The sequence below is a fragment of the Echiichthys vipera genome (assembly GCF_963691815.1).
Source record: "Echiichthys vipera genome assembly, chromosome: 22".
Classification (NCBI taxonomy): domain Eukaryota; kingdom Metazoa; phylum Chordata; class Actinopteri; order Perciformes; family Trachinidae; genus Echiichthys; species Echiichthys vipera.
In genome coordinates this window covers 12,174,068-12,199,437 of record NC_139847.1, presented here as the reverse complement: position 1 = coordinate 12,199,437, position 25,370 = coordinate 12,174,068, and the positions used below count along the sequence as shown (strand labels likewise).

At 39.4% G+C, this 25,370-nt stretch overlaps 1 protein-coding gene across 5 annotated transcripts in view; it reads right to left on the bottom strand.

The window, feature by feature from the left end:
* Window positions 1-432: 432 nt before the first annotated feature.
* LOC310964116 (receptor-type tyrosine-protein phosphatase delta) overlaps window positions 433-25,370 on the bottom strand; it is a 145,537-nt gene continuing 120,599 nt past the window's right edge. For 3 of the 5 annotated variants that reach the window (XM_083937118.1, XM_083937119.1, XM_083937122.1), the window contains 13 exons: window positions 24,111-24,152; window positions 23,475-23,572; window positions 20,028-20,151; window positions 17,005-17,180; window positions 14,334-14,453; window positions 14,062-14,216; window positions 8,551-8,836; window positions 7,430-7,608; window positions 6,924-7,050; window positions 6,563-6,688; window positions 1,732-1,886; window positions 1,381-1,516; window positions 433-907 (listed from right to left, as the gene is read on the bottom strand). In XM_083937118.1, the coding sequence (XP_083793244.1) occupies window positions 839-907; window positions 1,381-1,516; window positions 1,732-1,886; window positions 6,563-6,688; window positions 6,924-7,050; window positions 7,430-7,608; window positions 8,551-8,836; window positions 14,062-14,216; window positions 14,334-14,453; window positions 17,005-17,180; window positions 20,028-20,151; window positions 23,475-23,572; window positions 24,111-24,152 (1,793 nt within the window). In that variant the 3' untranslated portion in view covers window positions 433-838. The remainder of the gene's footprint in view (window positions 908-1,380; window positions 1,517-1,731; window positions 1,887-6,562; window positions 6,689-6,923; window positions 7,051-7,429; window positions 7,609-8,550; window positions 8,837-14,061; window positions 14,217-14,333; window positions 14,454-17,004; window positions 17,181-20,027; window positions 20,152-23,474; window positions 23,573-24,110; window positions 24,153-25,370) is intronic. The other 2 variants (XM_083937120.1, XM_083937121.1) reach the window with 1 other exon arrangement.

Genomic DNA, 25,370 nt, shown 5'->3' with positions numbered 1-25,370 from the left:
CAAAGCAGAGAGATTCTCTGGATGAAAACAGCACATACGTCAGAACAGTTCTACAGCTTAAAAAAATGAACATTTACGTAAATACATTTTATCACTTTTTCCGAGCAATAAATTTGTGTAAAAAAAGGAAATTCACACAGTTCAAAAAAAGCACATCAGCTGTATAATAAAGTACTAAAAAACTAAATCAATAATTTGTATTTATTTCATAGATCATTTGAGCTTTACCCTCCCCCAAAATTTAGATGATGAACATTGTGACAGGAAAAGGTATTTATTCATTATTACTTTAAGTCTGTCCTGCTGTTGTGGATCAAGCATTGTCTTCTTTTTCGATGGGTTGTCTGTGTGTACTTGATAGTGAAACAGATTTTTTTTCTTTACAATGTGCATCAAGTCCCCCCACCCCCACCCCCCCCACCCTGCGATTCTGTGTGCCTCCAATGCCTCTCGTAATGGTTCATAATCACTGATGCATTTCTGACGATGTCATTATTGTTCGTTTACTTTTTTGTTGTGTTGGTTTCATTCAGTTTTATGAGCCCCAAAATGAATCCTTGAAGCAAAAGAAAAGGTTATTCCGTATGATGCTTCAACAGTCAGGATTCCCTCACTTTGTATCAAGGCGAGGTTGTATTGGGGTTGGGAAATACTTGGTCCTCCGGGAATCATCTTTTTCATTTTTTGACAAGTCATGTCACACATCCAACACTTAATGAGTTGTTAGCAAGGAGTTAAGGAGTACTTTCTCAAGCAGGAATTTATGGCTCAGAAGAGAGGCTCACTGGGTTTTCTTTCCAAAGGGCCCTCTGCTTTTTTTCTTCCAATACTGGGTCTTTTACGTTGCATAGTGATCAAAGCTTCCCAGGTACTCCAAGCCAGCTCTGTAGCAGAACTGGTATTGATCCTGGAAACAAAGAAGAGAAGACATAAGCTCACACCCAATCTCCCTTAGAGATCTTAGGAAACTGAATCTTTTGTACCATTTTTGTTACATTGTTGGTATCATTATCGCTAAAGCCTAGATACTAGGGTGAACAGAATTAATCAAAACAGTTTTTTGTATTCCAAAGGTTCCAAGTAAAATATTGATACATTTTCAGTGGAGAGCTGCCATGACGACTCTAGGCTGGTTCAGTTACTGAATGAATTATGGTCGTTAACAGATGCTTGCTTTAGTTAATCAGTTTGGCTCAAGAGCATACTTGGAATCCCACCAGGCCTTTTTATTTGGAAATGATCAAACTGGTAACACAGTAACTGTTTCCATGTGTTATCCAAAGTTTCAAAAAACCTTTAGTAGCTCCATTACTAACTCAGTACAGTTTGTGTCTGTGTTTTTTTGTTTTCTGCGAATATAGTGGAAAAAAAACACCTCACCTCTGTCTGCACCATAGCTGGTCTCTGTGTCCGTAACATTTTCACTGTCTGAAAGATGTCTACTACGCCCTCATATCTCATTCGTTCCAAGACAATGCTGAGGGTGATGAAAACTCCGGTTCTACCAACACCCGCGCTGTGCGAGAGAGTGCAGAAGGTTCAGCGGTGAGGCCAGAAAAAACAGATAAATATAGAAAAAGTCAAATCAAACAATATACTTTTCATTATGCTATTTCAGTATTTATGTATATATATATATATTATCGGCAAATCGATATATGTCCATTCAGTTTCATTTTCTACAAAGTGCAAGTGATTTGGTTTGGTGGGTTGAACTGGTTGATCACTTACCTACAGTGGACCGAGATAGGCCCATCCTGGCCAAACTGCTCCTTTGTTTTATGTACTTGGCCAATGAAATCGATGAAGCCCTCTCCTGATTTTGGCACTCCTTGTTCAGGCCAGTCTGTGAACTGAAATTGTCTTACTGTCCGCGACTGTCCATCCTGGGAACAGAGGGTGGGAAAAGAGAAAAAATGTACAGAGGCCGCTCTTTAGGTGGAACATCAGTCAGATGTAAGGGAAAATGGCAAAGTAAAGGAAGGTGCAACTAAGAAGCCAATCTGTGTTGTATGGCAGATAAACAACCCATGGCAGCTCAGTCCATGACCATCTCAATCATAATGATTCAGAGTGTGAGGCCGGCCTCCCCAGGCGGGCTCGAAACAGTTTCAGGGGAGGCTCAGTGAATGGCTTTGTCTGAGGGGAGGCACACAGTCCCAGACTTTGAAAAACCCCTGACCTACGCCAGTTTTGAAACAGCATATTTGAAAAAAAGAAAAAAAGAAAAATCTAGCGCAGACGTCAAGTTTAAAGTGTCAGGGAGAAAATGTTTTGTCATTAAAGATGCTTGTCATTTTTACCTGAATGTATTAAACATGAACACTGAAGATGCTAAGTCCTTTGATGTTATACCCTCGACAGGGTGCTAGGAGAATCGACTTTGAGGGTGTGCATTACTTAAGTGATATTGTATCCCCTTGATAAGAAGAGCAATCCCATTGACGAGACAGTGTAACATGCACTACAAAGGAGGGAGTCTGTGCCATTTATCTGTGTAAGCCTTTGATGGAATTAAAAACTCTGGCAGCTCGCTGCTGCCGGCACTGCATTTGTTTTTACACTTTGACATGTGTCATAATTCCCACAAATATATATTTATAATGCTTATGTTACACTTAAGGCCATAGTTTGGTATAAATACTAAATACAATGCCAGCATTTTGAGTTAACAACTACTGACATGTTAAGGACAGGGCTCAATGAGTGTTAAACACTGTCATTCAAATCTTCTTACTCTGTAAATAAAGTCATGTGATTAAGATATTACTTGATGGGATTTCAGAAACTTCTTCTCCAAATTCTTTACATCAGTGACCCAAAGTAAAAATCCAGGTGCAACTTAAGAATAAAAAAGTTGAATATTGTTTTTTTTCGGTGGTGGTGGTGGTGTGTGTGTGTGTGTGTGTGTGGGGGGGGGTATTTTGAGAAAAATGTTGTAGATTTATGAGATTAAAGTAGCAAATGTACAAGAAGATAAAGTCGCAGATTTACAAGTTTAAAAGGTAGCACATTTATGAGAATTAACTTGCAGAGTTACGAGTTTAAAGAGAAACTTGCAGACTTACGAGATTCAAATTAAAAAAATAAGTGTTTTGTTTTACACCTCCAGTGTTTTGTTTTAAACTCCCATGTTGGAATCCCAAGCTACAGGTTGCCAGGGCAACACTGCACCGGAGAGTGCTACAGTACAGAGTTTGAATCACAGCTTGAAGCACATAGAGACGTAATCACTGTGTTTAAGCTTACGAAGAGATGGTTTTGCAGCTTGTAATGCTTATTAATGTAAAGTTGTAATTTGATTTTAGCCCAGTGGACGTCTGTAGTGGACTTAGAAGTGGACAAATGAGTTCTGGTTGGGCTAGGGCCATGATCAGTTTGAGCTGGGGTGAAAGTATTTTTTATGTCTTGCTGGTACTATTATATTGACCAACAGTGTGCATCAGTGCGCACACCGTAAAATACACTTAGTTATTTGTTATAGTCTACTTATCAAGCATTCACCAGGACTTCTCATCACTCTAGTACTTTTTATCACACTGCTAGTGGAAAAGTCTCAGACTTTTTAACAAACGTCTGTCTGCTTAAACACTTTGATTACCAGCTGCGCACGTTGGTTAAGCCATATGCACACTACTTGCTCGTTGTGTGTCCAGAAAAACACTGCACCGAGGTTGTTCATTTGTTTTGTTCATGAGTGTGTTCCTTTTGTGCCAGTATCTGGCGGTATCTACAGTATCCAAGCCTCTGGTTTTCTGTCAGGTGGGTTGATGAGGCAGGTGAATCAGATGTTGAATATTCTTGAGTTATTGTGTATTGTGAGCATTGGTTAAAGCTGTCTACTACCAAAAAGTAGACAAAGTGTGTAATAAATCAGCACGAAAGAAAAGTAAATGTGTGGAAATTCTGCGTGTTTGTGCACTTACACTTGCACATAGGCCTATACACTGGCACGCATGCAAGCCCTACCAGTATGCGCACATAAGTCGTGTTTCCACTAGCCCTACAGAGTGGCCGCTCGGAAAGTTCCAGGGCACGCCCTCTCAACTGGCCGTTCACTCGCCATGTTTCCATTACAAAAAAAAAGGCCCGAAAGGGATTCACGAGACTCCGGAGGTGACATATCACTCTGAATGGGTTTCGATCACTGGTGATCAGCGTATCAGTGTTACAGCGGTGTGCCATTCTTCCTCAAAAGAAATACAGAATAGTTGAGTAGCTGTAGTTTGATGTAAGGTGGCATGCAGCAAAGGACCACAGGTCAGAATCCTCACGGCCGCAAGCCCCTGCAAATATGCGCGTGCACAGATCGTTCTTCTACACCACGGGATAAAAGTGTCTACTCTACTTTGCAGTGTGTGGCATCTATACCACACGTCACATCCCGCCGAGAGCTACATCCAATCAGAAATCTCGTATATCTCAGGGGACAAAAGAGGCGCTGCTCTACGACAACCTCCTGAGCGACTCACATGCAAATTAGAGGCGTTTTTGGCGAGAGAGACTCGTCTTATTCCGGGTAGTTGACCATAGTGAAAACACACCTGTGGGGTAAAGGGCTACTAAACGTACAATTTAACTTTAATGGTAATATTATTTTTGATGGGCGATTAATGCTGAGTGAGCCGCAGCACACACTGCATGTAGACAGAGCCGATTAATATAGCGCTTTTCTACATTTATGTCTGTTAAAAACAAAAGAACCAAGGTATAAAGTATTGGCTTTTTACTCACGAAGGAAAGTTTATTTAAATTAAAATCAAATTCAATTAAATTCAGCTTAATTGGCATGAATCTCTCAAAGACTTTGTTGCCAAAGCACAAATATTCTATTCATAAGATTTTATTTCGCTTACATCTGCACCAGGGACTGTTGCATACGTTGCTAAGCATTGAATACCTTATCAATACACCTGTTCAACAGGCATAAGTTAAACATGTCACCTTATAACCAAGTCGTCTGGTGTATGCAGCGGCTCACTTCACTATCAGAATTAATAGTGCATCAAAAATAATAGTGGTGTTAAAGTTTTATTGTACTTATAAGTTATAAGCAACACAGTGCACTCTCTCATCCACTGTCGCTGTTTTACAAATACAGTACGTTACTCTGCAAATAATGAAATATTGAAATAAGTTAAGATGAAAGCTGTCTGTATCTGTTCGAACTGTTTTCTTAGGTTGCCAAGGATCTTTGGCCAAGTGCTATAAAGGAGCTGCTGGCTGAAACAAACCAGCACCTGTCTCTACCAAAGGTGGCTATAATAAAATATGTGCTGTTAAAGTTTCATACGTATCCATTAGAAGCTCCACTATGCAGTCTCTCATCCACTGCCGTATTATACATGATTTCATCAGACCTTGTAGCGTCCTTCACTCTTTCTAATCGTGACAACACAGTATTTTTCAGAGTTTGCTACAGACATAGGAGCCTATACGGCATACAGCAGCGTCTGTGTTGATTCAGAGTGTGCATGGAGGACCGCACATTCTCCCGCAAAGTTTACTTTTTATAAATCCAAAAGTTTGCTTAGAAGGTGACGTGCGCCCTCTTTAGTGCGTACACCACCTTTATAAATGAGGCCCTAGATCATAAGTGGACAGCTGTCAGTACGTCTGTTGACACCTGGCAGCAGAGTCTTAAACAACTACTTTGCTACTGTGATCTGATTCCACTTCCCTGCTCTGTATGTAAATCAACAAGTAGATCATTTCTGTTTACCTATACATTAATTAGCCTAGACAGTTGATTCGTTACTCTCACATTATTACAGGAACGTGCTATGATGTGTGTCTGTGTGCCAATGGTCATAACTTTTCTCTCTCATAAACAGCGGTTTGTGTGTATGTGTGTGCTACCTTATTTTACTGTTTTATGTTCGCTTTCAGCTGTGTAGAAGTCATGTTGAGTTACTGCTGTAGCCACATTTCCTGATTTTGCTGCTTCATAATAAAAGCTTTCAATAACTGCTCTGGCTTATCAATAGCAATGGCACGTTACAAAGAAAGAACAGGAATATCTATAGCAATATATCCTACATATTTGTGTATTCAGGTACATTTTATGAACCTAAAAATAATGTTACTATCTGCAGGTGGTCACTGGGGCAGCCTGTTGAAAAGCTCTAGAGAGCTGTATAAGTGCAGGGGAACAAAGACACATCACCATGTTATAACATCCAAAACACACGATTCGCTCTTGGTGGTTTCTGTGACATGATAAATACTCAAAAATAATAATCATTAAAAATACAAAAATAAACAAAATATACAGCTGTCCAATAGACTCAAAAGTTGTGGAGATGAATGAGGCCTGTGAATGAGGACGTAGTTTCACTCAAAGCTGTGTAGGCTGTCCTTCATTGTGGTTCAGGTCGCATGTGTGTTCACACTGCTAAATTAATTTGTATACATGTGGCTCGGACAACCTCCGAATATAGTCTAAGCAATCTGATCCCAATGCCTCCTGAGTGCATTCAAACCTGTACTTAGAGCTTTCAAATTGTGATCTGATCACTCAGGATGGATTTAAAAAAAAAAAACAGGTCTGATGTCTGCTTACCCTGGCATCGGTCACTTTGAACTCTCTCAGGATATACTGGGGCATGTTATACTCGGCCATGGGGTCCACCACAAAGTACTGGTATCTGGCCGACCTCTCTGCTGGCCAGTACTGATGGCATTTTTCCTTTCAGGAGAGAAAAAATAGAATACCACAATGAGCCACAACATTCTCTTCATACACTAGCTTCATTGTGTTCATTCTCAGATTCTTTTCATTCAATTCATACTGTATCTTCTGCTGATAAGCTTTTGTTCTCATGGCTGCATCTATATGTTATTTCATAGTGTCGTATGTGTCATATAGGCAGAATAAGAAGATTAATGGTCATGGAATGGGAAGAAAAAAAGCATATACATACCCTGCCCATTTCTCTAAGCTTGGTGAGCATAACGACAATAGTAGAGTTGTGCTCCCAGAGCATTCTCCAGAAGTCCTCTGTGGTCTCTGCCAGTGGTCCCTGTGTGGCTATATAGGCTTTCTGTTGCCTGTGGAAATGCATTAATCACATGATGAAGAGGGTGTGAGCTGAATATTTTGAAAGAGCCATATCTATGACCAAAACATTGCATTGCCTGTCTTGTACATATTTGCTGACTTATTTTTTGGGCAGTTTTTCAAGCCTTTCCTATTACAGAGGGCGTATTGTATATAAAATGGGGTGAGAGAGAGAGGGAGACATGCAGCAAAAGGCCACAGGTTGGAGTCAAACCTGCAGTCGCTGCCTCGAGGACCTTCAGCCTCTTTACATGGGGTGAATGCTTTAACCACCGAGCCACCAGCCGCCCTTGACTCATTTTCAAGTCCAGTGAATTTATATACTGGCCATCTGATCGGCAATGGGTGCCAAAGTATGTTAGCACTTACCTGTACCCATCAATGAAACTGGCATTGATGTAGTCAGAGCCCTCAACTCCTCGAATAGGCTGAAGACACACTCTTGTGGACTCGTATGGCATTATGTTAACAAGGCGGTTCTTGAACTTGTTGCAGGGGAGATTGGCACTGATGAATCGTGATGTATGGGCTTTAGTGTTAGCTAAACGCTGCATTGAGACAGAGAACAAGAGATATCTATGAGCACTGACATTCTGGTGTTTCTTTATTTCTCTAATGCCTGACATTAAAGGTGGATTGTAGGTTAGAAAGATCTGAGTACTATGAACAATCACATGCTTTTTTTTACTATTTCCTACTAGCATTAGAGTAGGGAGTAGTCCAAAATAGTCAGCTGCAAATATTGGATGGTGAAATCCAAACAAAAATTGCTCATATTGTACTGTTGTTATACATTATTTCACATAATAAGTACAGAAATGGCATCAGAATGATTACAATCATAGCTTGCCTTTTGCGTGGAAAAAACATCATGTTATGATGAAAGGACAGCGGAATGGATACCCTAGCAACCCTGGAGTGGACTGAAGCAGTGTAATTTAACCTGTTTATCATCTCTTAGTCGAATCAACATCCATCACAGCAAGAAAATAGGGGTGAGACAAGCAAGGCAATACCGTGCATACAACAACGCCACAGACTGCAAAAGGCTGGATAAGGATGTTTCAGCCTCTCAATTAGAAGAGAGTATATTGCTCAAGTCCCACAGCTGTTCTCTGGTGGGGAAAACCTGTGTTAGGCCTTTTCATGTAAACTAAGACCCTCGTTACCCAAGAAAGGGGAGCTATGGGATGGGGAAACCAGAAAGGAGATTCTAGCCTAATTCTTAGCTTATTCTAAATGGAATAGAGAGGAAACCACAGGCCCCTTGCTGTCTAGCAGTTCTAATGGGAACTGGAAAAGAGTTGGGGAGTTGTACTGAGAATGGCAAATCAATGAAACAGGGGCCCGCATGTGAGTCAGAATACGGGCAACCAATGGGATGCCTGTAAATTCTAGCTACATATGGTAAGTTGTTGTCGTTCTAACACTTAGGGTCAGGTGGGATGTAGGAATCTAAATTGATGAAAATTTGCTTTAGAAAACAGTACCTTGAACTCAAGTTCCATGCCAGTAACATTTTCTCCACCCTCTATTTGCGTCAGTTTCTGGATGTAGGCGTATAGGTTTCTCGCGGGCACTTCGGTGGTGCCGCAGTTGACGGCCTCTTGGAGCGCGTCATGTATGAAGACATACTGGTCTTCTGTCTGCACCATGTAGTTGCGCTGGGCACGCATTAGCGTTACATGCCCGTAGATGTCCACAGTCTTCTCGTGCTTGATACGTTCCATCATGGCATCAATCACTATGAAACAACCTGTGCGTCCAACCCCAGCACTGTAGTAAAAAACAAGATTAAGATGGAATAATGTAATTAGTTGGTCTTCTCAATTGTAGTTGTACAAGAAAAAGCATACATTTCATGGAAATAGTATATGATGGTCCCAAATCTGACATGTCTGAATTTCTATATCATGACTTCTACCAATGAGTGGCAGTCCAGTGAAAGGAGAGAGGTGTGTTTTTTAAATATGCACAAGGGCTTTGATGAACACCCTTTCTCCCGGCAATGAGGCCAAAAGGTAAACTCTCAAGTTTGCCACTGTAGGACGGACCATTTGGCTTGGAGTGTAATTAACTCTGAAGTGGCACTGTGTGGAGAAGAGGGCTTGGTAGTCACAGCCTTCAGCAGGCTCACTGCTGGCTTTGCAATCTAGTATCTCCCCTCTGGACCCCACCTGTGCTCTCCAATCCATCAGGACTAATCACTTATGTAACAGCAACATTTAACCTGTATCTCATGGTTCTGAAAAGTGCCACTACAACAAATGCTCATGTAAATGTGGCTACACAGATGCAATTTTGACGGTATGATTTTTTGAGGGCTTTGTTAATGTGCCGGGCAACTTCTGAGAAGTGCAGCTGACTTCAATTAATGCCATTAGATTAGCACCGTGCAGTCAAATAATGTGAAAGCTTTAGAAGAGGCACTGAATGGCAGGTCTCTTCATTAAGATTCACATCGGCACATTGTTACATTAGTAAGTAGAAATGCAAAAGTGAAAAAAGCACTCTGACAAAGAGGAAAAGTGTTTTACAGTCTGTCTTTGACCTCTTCTCAGAGACCAGCTTGAGACATCCTGTAAATGTTCAGCAAACTGCCGACAATTTTAAAATGCTCACATCTGCACTTTACATGTTTTAATAGCCCATGCCTCAACACAGAGGATGTTTGATGATGACAATTTATTTACCATGGGGTGACAGGGTAGTGTTAAATCTTGTTCGTTAACTCTCCTCCCACCTCAAAGCACGGCATTGACTAGACATTACCTTGCACTTGGCACCCCAAAGTAAATAGGTTATTCAATCCATTAAGCTGATATACCCACAAGGTGTGAGCCATGCTCTCGTGCTTCCTCCTTCTGATGGAGCATTTGTTTTTGATTTGCTCTGAGGAATGCGGAAAAGGTTGAGAAGGAAAACTCAAGAGGGAGTAAATTTAGTCCCCAGGAACCAAGTCTGCTTAATATGACATGCTCTACTGGAACTGTGCTGCGAATGGAATAAAGACACGTAGGGGAGTCATTGGCTTTAACAAATGATCTGAAGATCACTTTCAAAATGGCTGACAATGGCTGAATGAGATTGAACCTTTTTTTAACAAAACTCTTCACAGCTATGGGGCGATTACAAAATGTGCAGGAGAGTCAAGGAAAAAATGCGGCTGCAAAGAAATGTGAATGTGACCGGGATATTTGAAGAATGAATCACTTCCAGGTCTGAGAACACCGCAGCCCTTGGGCAAGGGATGCAGAAACTAGAAGAAAGTTCTCCCTTTACCCCAGCTGTTTGCAATCTTAAATCATTTTGCAGTGCAGACCTGAATGTGGGAGAGTGATGACCTGCGTGAGAGCAAGTGACAGAGTGACAGCACTGAGCTAGAAAGACGGAGACAGAGGAAGATGAGGAATGGGGGAGGGAGGTGAGGAGACATAGGGTGGAATTGTATTACGCAGGGAGGGATGTTGCCAGTTATTTTGTCACACATATTTTGTTCCCCTGAATGTAAAAACCAGGAATTGCTTGGAACATATGCACTATTCCTCTATTGACAAGTGATGGTGTTTCTGTGGCGGGGTGAGGTGGTGCAGAAAGCAGTCGATGCATTTGGCAGTTGAAGGGGAGCTGGCGGACTGACTGCACTAATGACCTGACACTGCCTTTTCAGCCAGTCAAGACCAGCTGCTTTGGACGTCGACGCACATTAAGTGTCAGACTAATATGCTTTCCAGGAGTTTAGGGAATAGGGGGTGGTTGAGAGAGAGTTCAGTGTAAAATACAGCTGCAATGAGTTCTGAGAAGATAGAGTATGAGCACCAGTGAAAGTAATTACATATGTATTGTTACCAAATCTCTTGCCGTCAGCTAACCTGTCACCATTTCCCTTTAACCGCCTATTGTACACACTCACATGAACTCAAACTCACCATGATCACCTCATTGGTGTAAATGGGGTCAATAATAATTTTAATTTGTGAATACTTGCATACTGGTGACTATGCCACTGTGACAGGGAGCCAGCACTCTTGAGTCATTCCTTCTTGCCTCTGAAATTAGAATCACTACTGTAGTTTGACCCATGCAGAGGGTGGCAGCTCTGCATAGCTTGGTTGAAATGCGGAGGCCATATTTAATTTTCCAATTAGGGATGTTTTATTAGCACCTGTGACTTGGTATCACAAAATAATGACTTAGCATTTAAAAATAATGACTTAGTATTGCAATATAATAACAAATATCACACATATAATGTAGGATTATTTTGAGAGAAATTCTCACTTTGTGATATAAGTCACTATTTTGTTAGTGAAGACATTATTTTGAGAAACTAAATCCATATTTTGTGATGTTAATTATGATTTACAGGATCTTTTTTTCATCACGCTGGTTGAAAACAGGCTTCCATTATTTTGAGATAAAAAGTCATTATTGAAAGAAAGTTCCTCAACATTGTGATACTAAGTCATTCTTTTTGCATTATTTGACTATCATTTTGATAAAGTTTCTCATAATGGTTAAATTTTCACCATCATTTATTTTTTTCTATTACTGGTAAAAACAGCTTCCATATAGTCCGGAATTTTACTGTCATCAATATGTTACTCCCAATTGTGCCTGCATTTGACATCCATACCTGCAGTTAGGTAAGTAGACCATATTCGATATTATGTGTCTCCCACAGTAATGTAGGAGGGAAATATGTCTCGGTCATCAGTCCAATGTTCTGTTCAGAACTGTGAGTTGTTCTATCAAAAGTTTCCCTTATAAGTCACTGGGAGAGGCCAGTGCTCTCCATGACATTCAATCATAACCTCTTGATCTCTTCCGTCATCTTACAATGCCCGGGTAGCCCCTTTAGCTAGAGCAGCAAAACAGTCCCTGACCTGTGGGTTAGTGAAAATAGCTGGAACTAGGAAAGCAGGAGACATGCAATAATGGCTCTGGGACACACACAGTACAGTGATTTAACCTACTGAGAAGTGTAGTGGAAATATTTTGCTTATTATTGTAAAAAACAAATATTTGCTATGTAAAAATATAGTGGAGCAGAGATGGATGTCATCACTCTCCCTCTGTGTGTGTCATAATTTTGAGTTTTTTGTTGTTTGTTTTGATGGACGGTCCAGCTGGTGCAAGTGGTCATGAAAAAATGTCAGCATTTACGTATTGGGGAACGGTCTGTGAGAGCCTTGTGGAGGCACTACCAGCCCACTCTTCTTCTTTTTTTCAGTAATCCAAATACAGCTCCTTTAAATACTCCTTTGGTGGAACCATGCACTACTAACCCATATTTACTGCAGAACGCTAAGAATATGTAGTCCACAATGCTCTGATTTCTATTTCCTTGGCCCTAAGTTCATCATTCATTTTCTGAGTCTGTGTGAGAGATTGCCTGGACTAAAAATAAAAAGGAGATAATGACAATATATATATATATATTTTTTTAAAGATTTCAAGCTTTTATTTAGTAGGACAGATATAAAATGGGGTGAGAGAGAGGGGGAGCCATACAGCAAAGGGCCACAGGTCGGAGTCATCCTGCAGCTGCTGCCTCAAGGACTTTCAGCCTCTTTACATGGGGCGAAAGCTCTAACCACTGTGCCACTGGTCACCCCCAATAATGAGAATTATGATAAATTAAACTGTTAATTGGTGATTTACAGAGAATGAGAACAGTGTGCAGTTCATTTTAAACAGTTCTAACCCTAACTTTATACACCTCCGGTCAAAAAACAAATCCAGAGCCTTTGATTGATTATTTTTGTGTCTTTATAGACTTTGCATAAGGCCCCTCAGCACGTACATACATGGTAAACGTCAACTGATGCAATAACTAATTAATCAATTACTTAAGAGACTGTACCATGTTGTTAATTATAGGCAACAAAAGTGTTTTTCATGCAGCTTTTATTTAGGCTGTTTTGCATTTGCAAAAACAGCGTCAGCGGTAGGAAATATCCTTATATACAGTAATATCTGCTAAACCACAAAACACTCATTACTGTGCAAGTATGCAGAAATAAAAGAAGGCTGGCTATATTTAAAATTGTTGTCAAACATGAAGTGAGGAAATGCCTCTGAAAGGATTTGGAGCTTGGAAATGAAAGTATCTGATAGGGAGCCAGAGGAATTAAAAACTCCCATCTGCAGAGTGACATTAATTCCTGCATTCTGCTTCATTGTAAAAAAGTCAGGATTTTCAATTTGAAGTGATTCGGCAACTAGCTCTAATTAACTTCAGCATGTGCTAATTCTAATTCTTCAGTAATCCCCCTTCCCTTGTTGTCACTTTCTGACAAGTTTGTATCTATTACACACACTGTGGCAGTTGCTTAATTTTTACTGTCTTTTTTCCCTCTTCAGTCACTTGCTTTCTCTGGTGCACAGCCTCTGATGACTTCCTGAGTTGAGAGGAGCCAGAAGTCTTTGCTATATCCCCGTGCCTCTCTGTAGGGAGTCTGGCCGCTTATGTAGCTGAGGGAAGTGAAGTTGGCGTGAAAGTGAAAGTTATTTGTTTCAGTTGCAATAACCCAAGGGATAAGCCAAGGAATTGTGGGCTTCTGATGTGCGACATGTTAGTGGCGTAGAAAGGAGCACGACAGGTCTACTTGTGTTTGTGTGTCAGTGAGTGGGAGGACATGTTTGATTTTCCTGAGGGTAATGACACTAGCACTCTTTGTGCTGTGATGTTGAAAACAGCTTCAGATTTAAAGTGCCTTCAACGAAAGCTAGTAGGCTCATTTGTTGGGGCTTGCAGTCAACCATAGTTTACTCCCTATCAAATTTTCTTCTATTAGCCAACATGTTTTCCTCTGGTTCATGTCTGATGTCTTAAAAAAATAAAATATCAGTCCACAAATGACTCAGATACAAAGCTCTAAATAACCATTAATCTATTATATTTGTGATATATATTCATATATTCATTACAGCAAATCGAGAGAACAAAATCAATTTCATGCTTCAGGATGTTTTCATGAGACCATGTTGTTTCTTACCTGCAGTGTACCACCATGGGCCCTGCATCTGGAGGATTGCAAGCTTTCACCCGTCTCAGGAAGGCCAGAAACGGAGTGGGGTGCTCAGGTACCCCATGGTCTGGCCAGGCAGTGAACTGGAACTGCCTCACCTCTCTCTTCTCACTGGAGCCATTCTGAATTATGGAGATGGAGAAAGGTTAGTGACCACGACGAAGACCTGCATCAAGTACTTGACATATGTTGCTGTCTAAGTAGCTACTCTAGGATAACACAATGCTAATGCTCCTTACTTTAAAAAGTGCAAATGTCCTGACACAGTATGTGGCCAGCTCTACTGTGTCTAGCAGTGACACTTGGATGAGGCCGTATGTCTCTGTCCCTCTTGTAGGCCAGTATTGGTCACATTTCACCTGCAATGGAGAGAAACATCACATTAGAAAAGGTCTAGGCAGGTATATATTAATGCTTCATGCCCTACAGTTTGAACAGATTAGTGATAATGCTTTTCTATAATTTTTTTTAATAAAACATGTATCCATTTGAGGTATATTACTGAGTGATGCTGTTTTTCAACAGTGCCCTGCTTCACATTCACAGTTACACAAAGTAATGGTGAAATATGTCCAAATTCCCCTCATTCCTGCTGACTAGGTTTGATTTCATAATCAATTAAATAGTCTGAGATATTCGTATAGAGCTGGCGGAGCTCTTAATTATCCTGATATACTCTATCATTTCAAAGTTAACCGTAGTTTGCAATCATATCAACGACTCAGCTTTATAACCATTCAAGTGTACAGCTCTGTTTCCCAGTTAACAGCCAATAAAACCAGTTCCATTATAGCATTACTGCTTTGCTGACAAAGGGAAAAACTATTGGTGTTCGGGGAAGGGAGACATAACTGGGTTCCAATTTACTTGTTTCTAAATATCATCCATATGAACGGTTAGTTTTACTGGTTTTAGCAGTATGTTTCCTGGTTCTCTATGTCTGTTGAAAAGTATCTGGGCACCAGTTGTACCACTGGAATACTCAAATATCTAAAAGGGTACTATCCACTCATTTAATTTTCTAAGCAGCTGTTGTGAGATTGACGCCAGTAGCAATGAAGTGATTGTGACACCAGATAGCTATGCCATAAAAGATGTGTATGCACAAAACCAGGCATATGCCTTATTTTTCCAGACATAAACTGGCAAAAATAAAGGAAAAATGTGCAGTGACAAAGTGTGCATCTCACACATACTTCAGACCAGTGTACACATGGTTTTAGCTGAGATAACTGCAGGAAATAAGATAAGGAATAGATTGAATATATGTTTAGACAGAAAACAGTGCTTGTACACTGCTTGCCAATTTTACTGATAGTGGTATTGTTTTTGAAGTCTATGCAGCATTCAGAAGAATGTCAATCAACTCATTTATAAACTTCATGGATTTCATCATTCTTGTTATTCAGCCTGCATTTAAGCCATTGATATGGGATTGTGACTCACTTTGTAAAGTCTGTGTCAACATGAACACTATGAATGATTCATTGATCATCCTTCTGAGGTTTAATAATAATTATGATTGAGATGTTACAGCGATTGTGGTTTGCAGAAACGTGGTGAATTAGTGATAAGGAGGGCAGCGACTTCAAACTGATCGTGTCACTGATAGAGAGTGAACAAAATTGGAAGAACCTATTCTGCACATTTTAAATGTCAAATCAAGAAAGGAGGAGGTACGTGATTGGCTTTAAAAATAACATCCAAAGGCCCCATATTATGCTCTGATTGGTCAGTGTCTGGGTCCTCAGCACCTGTGCTCTTGATTACTGCAACTGTCACTGCTGCTGGGATTGCAACTTCTATATAGTTAGTGTATACTTTAGTGTTGTCACATTACCAAAATTATGACTTAGGTATGACACCTGCCTAAAATATCTCGATACTGATACTGAACTGACTGAAACTGACTAAAAACTAAAACATCATCAGAGTAATGGAATACAATATTAGATTACAGAATATGGAACTTTTTAAAATTATGTATTTCTTTTTATTAATTAAAACACTTAAAAAGTCAAAATAAAAAATATATTTTTGTAAAAGCTGCTGAGCTTAGTAGCTACTTGTTAATTTCATAAAATAAGAATTCTTTATTTATCATCATTCATTCACAAAGGGGAAATTTGCAATTTGCACTTCATGTTGATAAAGTTCAAACCCTGCAAACTATGGTCTGTGCTCTAATCAGACCATTTTCTACTATAAATTACAATATAAATTATAAATTACCCTTTGTCTGTTTCAATTTAAAGCATAGTTTACAGACGGGCTTTGTAGTGTCCATGGCCTTGACACCGTTGGCTACGTTTTCGCTCTGTGCGTCTGCTTATAAACAAGCCTAGCACTCATGCCACTTTCAGCCATGACTGTCTCGCTCTGTGACTGTCACTGTCACTATGAAACCATGCCCACTCTGGCTGCAGGCAGTGGAGAAGCTGCAGAGAGAAGCTGCAGACACCCTGTTGCACAAAGTTAATAAAGTACTGATACTAATAAAACATGAAATAGTATTGCTGCTAATGGCTGGGTACCTTTCTAGTAACGGTTTACCGTGCAACACGAGTAGAGTTGTGACATCACAACCATACAGAAGTCCTGACGGCTCGTTTAAAGACGCAGTTTCTGAATACAGGCTGTGTGCATTTCTCTTTGGATTGAGCATTTAAATACTTTCACAGTATTTAAATAGCACCTTGACCTGCTTTATAATAATAAAAAAGGAAATATCACTTTTTACAATATACACTATGAACTTTTAAATATTTTTTTGGGGTGTTTTTGTGAGTTGTTCATTTTATAAAATAAAACAATTTTCCACACTTTTTCCATTTCATTTATTTTGAATACGACTTGGAGAGATAGAAAGCTCCACTGAGAAATATGTCTGTGACTGTATGTATCTCTTACCCTGGACCTCTCCTCTAGTTTGGTCATCATGACGATGATTGCACTCCTCTGCTCCCAGATCATCCTCCAGAATTCACCGAATGTCTCTGGCAAAGATCCTTGGGTGGCAATGTATGCATTCTGTTTCCTGTAGCCATCAATGTAGTTGGCATTGATATAATCACTTCCAGGGATACCTAAAAAAAGAGAGTATTTAAATGGTGGAAGAAATACTTAAAAAGCAACATCAAATCAATCAGCTAATCAGTCAACACATTGGTTAACTTTGTTGTCTAGCACAATACCAAAATAGAGGCATTTTTGCTTCCTAAGATGGTCTACAGTAAGTCTTGATTCACCCTGCACTTATGTAAGGTAATGCCAGATCCAGACACCCCCATTGCATAAGGTTCACATGAGGCTATCCTTTGGGTTTCCTAAAATTAAGTCAGTTAAGCCAACATTTCTTTGAGTATTAAATTGAAAAATAGCATAAAACAGTAACATTTGGAACCAGAGTTACAGTCTGTGCGGATTTGTATTTGCTATCAACAACACTTTTGAATCCACCGTTTTTATGTTCCTATTCCATATCTGCAACTGACTTACAGATAAAGCTTGGTCTGTAAAAGTCTATCACCTCACATGGAGAAAAAACAAACCAACAAAAAACTAGCAAAACAATTTCCCCCCTTCCCACCTCACTCCTCCTTCCCTTTTTCTATATTAAATGAAAGGCACAACAGCCTTTTCGAATCCAGGCAGAAGAGAGAGAGCTGACAGCTAGTCAATGCTTCAGGACTGGCAGTTTAGGGGCTCCGTGCACACATGGTCGACCGAGATAAGTCTCATCTGCATGGACGCCACGTATCAGAGAATCCCCTCACTCCAAATGCTTTCCCTCCTCCCTCTCCTCCAGACTCCCTTTTACTCCCAGGTAACTTATTTGACAGAAAAAAAGGAAAGAAAATGAACACATTCAAAGACCAACCCACATCTTTTTTTTTTTTTCCAACTGTCCCCCGCCCTCTCTTTTGCTGTTTAAGTTGTCCACACAGTCAGCCGTACATTTCCGTGATGGACAAGGGATAAATGCAATTAAGCCCAGTGTGTTTTCAAATTTAAAAGAAAAAGCCAACAAGAGACATTACTGTGGTTTAATGAGAACGAGGCAAGTTGTTAAATGCACATTTGAAAATGGATGTTGCCTTTGTGCTTTCTGTCAGTCAGGATTTGTATAAATTCTGCCATTTTCTCTGTCAATATGCTTATTGCGAAATAAATATTGCCACATTGTTGTTCAGTACTCCTCATAGAAAAGCAAAGGGAAGATTTTAGGGAACAACATTGTCATGGCAATGAACATGATGAGTCTTAGTAGAAGTTGTATATTCATATTAATATATTGTGCTACTTTGAGCAGATGACCACTCATACTTTCTCAGATTGCCACCTTGTCTGACTACAGAGCATATTTCTAAAGTTGTCACGTTAGAGTTTGATCATATTTTCTGAATAAATTACCTCTTTGTAGAATAACAAGAGGCTTGTGACAGCTACCACACTAAATATAGATGAATAAAAAGAGATTGAGCTTCTGCATAACTTTAATATTCCAAAAATAACATAAAATTGATAGAATTTAGAGGGAACATGGACATTCTAAGGATCATGCCAACAAAAACTGACATACAATTTGCACTTTGAAACTGTACAATTAGGGCAAATAAGGGTGGGACAAAATTTTAGAGATTTGAGTTTAAACCAGCTAAGCACATGTTCTGTATGATCCCTTAATTTGGCAAAAGATGCATCGTCTGTCGTCAAAAGTAGAGCAAATTCAGGGATGTCACAAGTACACAAACTCAAACATCAGAGAGCCTGTATTCCAAAATTCTGCTGACCCATCACCACATCAATACATTCTGAAAGTAGCTGTCTTCAAATGTTGATGTCAAATCCCAAATCCCTTTTAATTCAAAGAACTCAATCAAAGTAAACAATAGACACATTGCTTGCCAAAAGGCTTTAAGCTTCAGAAGGAAAATAGGAAGTCCCTCATGTCCCCCTGGCTGAGAACTCCTCACTTGCTACAGCATAAAGGCTCCAATATGGTTGTGCAGATGTGTTTATACGCCCGGCTAATGGAGTTCCATCAACACTCAAGCTGTGTGTTTTCCGAGAGACTGCAAAAAGGGCTCTTTGAGTCTTTATCTATCTGTTTTTGTCACAATAGCCACTTGCTTCTTTGTTTATTTTCCTTCGCCCTCCATGGGAGCAGCTCAATGGAAATGGTTAATTAATAGCTGTGCGTGTGTGCAGTTGTGTTAAGTCCAATAAACTGGTGAAAGTGCCAGCACTTAACTAGCCATTTCAAAATAGCCTTTCATTCCTTAGAAGCTGGACGTTTTTTCGAATGTGCCAAAGACTTACTGGACTGGTTCAAGTCAGGTTTGTGATGGGCTCAAATTAAATTGTGCAATTGCATCTTGAGTGAGTCCTGTCCATATAATAGTACTAGTGATGCTTTGTTGATTGTGTGACTCTAACCAATGTAATATTTATCTCTATCTTATCATTTCAACCAGGGAGCTAAATGGCAAACATATTCATGTCTGTTTTATGAACAAACACATGCCTACAAACAAGTAATGTATTGCTAATTATAATATTTTAACCTGTCTAATTCTGTTCCAGTGCACTCCCTGTTCTGGTTTTAATGTATAAATTAATCAAGAAACAGGCAATGGCATTATACAAAATGTAAGTGACATACTATGCATCTCTCATTAGGTAATTATTTATCCGACTTAAATGTTTGCCTAAACATTTTAAGTGAAAATGGTCAGTTTCTAAAGCCATCTCTTTCTTTGCAAAAGTACCTGAGGCTTGAAAAGAAATACGTAGTCTGATGTGCTTGTGTAGGAATATGATTTAAAAGAACAGTGTGGTTTCACTCCTGAGGTCTAAAAAATACAGCCGTACTGGCTTTCTGTAGAATCAATACAGCGGTTGGGAAGTGAAAATGTTGGCGGGCAGCATACCGTCAATAGCAGAGAGCAAGACTCTGGAGTGGTCGTAGGCAATCACGTTGGCATATCTGTTCTTTGGTTTGTTGACCTCCAGGTTAGAGTGCTCCCATGTGAACTGCTGACCAGGGTCAATAGACTGTGAAGTAGAAGAAGATTTGTCATAACAATGGAATACTATAGCTTATATAATCTAAACATTTAACAATTGAATCGAACTCTATGCCAGTTGCCCAAGAGATGTTTGTGTAAGATCAATATCAGAAAGCCTATTGAAATATCCGTTTAACCGCAGATCAATTCAAAATGAAATGTCTATGTTATAATTTTGAAATCTCTGCAAGAGTGTGCTTGAAACTTAAGGCAATACTTAGCCTCTCATGTCTTTATATGGTTACAAGGCCCTTGTTTCGCCAATGCTATTAGGCAGTTTATTGAAGTGTAAGCTCTGATGATGTCATTCTTGTCTCCGATGTGTCCTTTTTATCCCACAGTCCATTTTTGCATGTCTCTACAATTATGACATATTTGGCTGAAAATATTCATTTTGTGTAAATGTCATACAGTACGTCATAGTGATGTTTAGTGCTGCTGTTAGAGCTCCTCATGTGTGCAAAATAGTGATGCAGGAGAGGTTGTAAACGATTTATTAAATATTGCTTCTTCTCTAGCTCTCGGCATGCGAGGAAAGAGTTTGTCTTGCATGATTTCCCCTTAAGGTCAAACAATATTTAAGAATATTTGTGACCATTGAAGTGAAGAGGACGAATACACACAAGAAAATTAGCACGCCTGTGCAAGCATCCCTAGTTCAACATGCTGTATCTTTAAGTTTGGTGCTGTACAACAGCAAATAGCTGTCTGTTTTAAAAGAACACTTTGCACTAATGTAATCATGTCATTCACATTACAATAACTATATTTAAGGTCAAATATTTTATACGCTAGCATACTACAATACCAATGGGTGTCCTCTTTCTTCACACAACAGAAATGAAGTCGGGACAAAGATATAAAAGTACTGGAGGTTATTGACTCCAAAGGAAATGATTGTTCTCGGATAGAAGGCTGATTTAGCTAATGATTAGTCTAACCCGGACTTTTATTCTTCTCAGTTAATTTAAGTCAAATCTATTCTGGCCTGTCAGTAACTTGTAGAAAATCACAGACACTAGAATCTCTGTTAACACTTTTGATCTGCAAAGATTAAATTAAAAGTAGAAGAGAGCATTTCTTGGATGGAAGTTTGACTTGAAGTCAACTTGAAGTGGATAGTTTACTTTTAAGAAATATGTGAAGACTTTTTAATGGCTACATATAAATGATTAGATTTACAAAAAAACAAAACAAAAAAAACATTATGAATCGGTCACAAAGGAAACACTTGTGTTCCATCGGCTGTCCCTTTTTTTATTAGTTGGATTTTACGGCACATTCTAGAATACCACACTTGAGACTAGTACAACAGAATTTGCAGTCCTGCTTTAGCTTTGTAAAGCAGAGATTGATAAAGCTCCCTCATCACCGATAAATGAGCTCTAAAATGTAATATCACAAAGGGAAAATACAAAGACATGAAAGATTGCATTCTATTTCACGTTGCAGGGAAAATATTGTGCTTGTGTTCTTAATGGCGACAGTCTGCTTTTATGCGTTAATCTCATAAAAATACAAGCCCAAGCTAAAATAGTAGCCACATTAATACATTGACCTTGCTTATAATATAGATGGATCTGAATATTATAATCCTTTAATGACTTTGTTTTGGTAATTTATGGGAGCAATAAATGCGTAAGCTCAATTATTAATTCTTAATGATAGCAAACTTTATAATACTACTATGACCATGAAGCAAAGATGTACAGTATTTAAGACCATATGAGCTCAATGTGAATACAATAATACAGTTGTGCATTGAGTTCTTTATCAGTAGAAATAATTTAAAACAGCAATACACTGGGGATAAACCATTGGCTAAGCCTGATATTTTATCAAAATATGTTGAAACAGTAGGCTGCAACATTGCTCATAATAAAAATCTTTATTTCATTGTGCTTTCAAAATTGCTTTCCACTGCTCTCGAATAAGCACTATGAAATTGGAATTCAATGTACTTAAGCTGCAGGAATGATTGGGCAGCTTGGCAGCCACCCATATGGTGACCTCATAGATTTTGGAGCCATTGCAGGCCCCGCAGAGAGAAATGGGCAGAGAAAGTGTGACTATTCCTATCTCACAAAATGCCCCTGAAAGGACCTCTTGTTCGCACAGTTTTTCAGGCTCTGTGAGTTTATCTTCAATTCAAAAAGAATATGAGGGAAACACTTACATTGTCTGGCTACAGCCCACTGGGTTTTGAGGGCATTTTTAGGGCTTTTGCATTTGAAGTTCTAATCATATGATATATATAAAAATAGACATCACCTTTGTTCCTTAATGCATTTTTATTCTGAAAGTGGCCATACATTCCGAGTGAGACTTCAGCTCAAGCGTAGATATAATTAACATTTACATGTCAGAAATCTGTAGCCTTTGAAATGTCCAGAGTCTACTAGTGCATTAGTCACTCCCATCAGCATAGCAGGAAAGTGTTAGGTTTCTCATGGATAAACACCACTAAATACCCTTTATATATATGGTATCCTGTACAGTATGTACAGTATTTTGTTTGCTCCATCATTCATCATTCCTATAGAGAGCTATTAGTTATGCTATTATTTGAATTAGTTAAACACCCAAGAGTCTATAGCAACAGTCTGTTTTTCATTGCAGTGGTCTAGTATTCAGAAATAAGACTAGAATGCAGAAATTGACCAATTACAATTGAGTATTCAAATATATATACAGTATATACACATCAAATATTAACTGAGAAGCACTGAATTCACCTTTTTAAATAGTAAAAATTATGTAATTAAGATATGTTGTCTGCTTTTTTTTTGTTTAGTTTTTTTTGGGGGTTGTTGGTATGTTGTCGCTGTCTAATTTTTACTCTGTTCAGTGATACAGGCCTTTCTCACAGCAGATAATACGAATTGCCATAGCAGGAAAATCGTGTGCTATTAACAACATCCAAGCCATGTCAAAATGCCTGCTGTGAAAAAGACACACTCTCTGGTGAATGTATTTCTCATGAAAGTAGTTCCTAACTCCCCTATTAGGCATTCATCTACCAATTATTGACATGATTGAACTGCTTTGTGGATGGCATAGCATGAGTATTCAATGATAGGATTGAGGTTTTCAGGAAAATATCACTAAATGTGTGGGCGGACTGTTTCTACCCACCACACTTGGGTAAGTGAGGGTAATTTGAAATCATAGTTTATGTGAGCACCTGGGACATGCTCCGATATAGTTATGCTAGACAGTATTATGTATTGTTGCCTTTATGCTACAACACTCTTGCAGTAACATTTTGTTCAATTGCTAAATCAACATTGGGGCTCTGCTGACACTAACCTCATATTCTTGTGAAAACTTGAGGTTATCGTTGGCTTTCAGGCGCTCCTGATGATCTGCCAGGTCCATAATTGGGATTGGAGGGTGGCTAGCCATGCCTGTCAATCAGATAGACTAAAGGTCAGTCACCAGTCTTGTGAAAGGACGTCACCCAAGCACAAGCCAACAGTGATCATTAGAGAAGCAGCATGTGTGTTTAACAGAGGGAATGGAAGAGTGGATCTTGTTAGGCTAGTTCGTTCACTCAAAGCAGTGGCCATGCTCATAAAGAGAATATGGACACAGAAGCCAATGAGAAGTCATCGAGCAAACTTGCCCCACTGGGACTCTCCCTAGTGAGAGAGGAAAAACGTTATTGACACAGAAAGCTGCGGTGGATAGTTAGCATGACAGAAAGACACAAACAAAGAAAAGAAAAAACAGACAGAAAACATTCAAAATGTTAGGCCAGATGATGGTGTCTGCTTTGAGTGATGACATGTTTTCAGCCTGTCATTTCAAACTCCATCTCCTGTGATGACATAACATTAACATCAGATTGATTAGATGGGGATGGTAATACAAGACTAGGCAGGAAAAGAAGAATTAAATCTAAAAAAAAAAATCATGTCAAATGCATAATCGAGACCAACTAACTTGACAAATGGAGGTTACTTGGGTGACTGGGCGAACCTGAACCTGTGGAGGAAACGGCGGTTTAATTAAATACATTGCAGATGCCATTAGCAATGTAGTGACTGTTTTATTAACAAACATAAGATAGAAACTGAAATGTGACAAAAAGTAGTTGGATGATTATGTGTATTCTAAATGGTACATTCATTAGTAACATACAAATACATGCTAGAAGCTTGGCTATGCCACCATGCATGTTTCATGGAAATAAGAAACCGTACAGGGAACAAAAATCCTAGCAGCATAAATCAAAGTCGAGCAACCATAGGATATTATTTGACATTCATTTTAACCTGATGATGCTGACATGGTGATACATGACATGCATACTCTGCAGTGAAGTTCACTTGACATTGCCAATGTAGAGCTGACATTGTTGAATATACAGTACATGGTAGTTGAGGTGCGTCATCAGCACATGTATGAGCTCAGATGTAGGGATACAATCAAATGTAGGGTTTGAACAACACTAATGCAAACCTTGTTGTACATGCTGTCGCAATCCAGCCTATGGCCAAAGATGTGCGACTTGAGAATTCATTTTGACACATGACAGTCTCTATCTCCATTGAACTGATGTTTCATTTTGGTTGCTGCCAAAAGTGGGTATTAGCTAATGGAAGCTGTGCCTCATTTTCCCACCCACTCTAATGTCTCTCTGAAAGATGGCAAAGGGTGTTTCTATTGCAGCCTGCTACTCAAAATCCATTTCCACCACTGGGGGACAATGGAAGTACCATTTCCAACATGCTGTCGCTCAAACATCAAGCATCCTTAAGATGAAAATGTCCATTGAGGGGTAAAGAGGGGGAAGAAAGGGTGGAGAGAGTAGAGGAGAGAGGTGGTCTAATGTAGAAGCGCTTCAGGACTTGAGGGAAAGTGGTCACGTGGTAGGAAAAATATGTTTGGTCCTTTTTGAGCAGCGATAACAGCTCTCAGAAAGGCTGTTGGGGGAAAAAATGATGGCTTGAGAGCCAAGTGAAATAGTGGGAGGATGGTTGAGATCACTCTGAGCCAAAAGGAAAAATACCCCTCTGCCAGGATGTAACAGCCAGTAATGGTCCTAACATCATTGAAGAGCTTTCATAAATATGCAAAATCTTTTTTAAAAAATGAGCCTGCAGGGATAATTCATCCTCCTCTCATACTAGCTGACCTGAAAAATATGGCTTTGATATTACGACATTATTGGCAGTCTCTGAACACCTGTCCCCAAAGCAG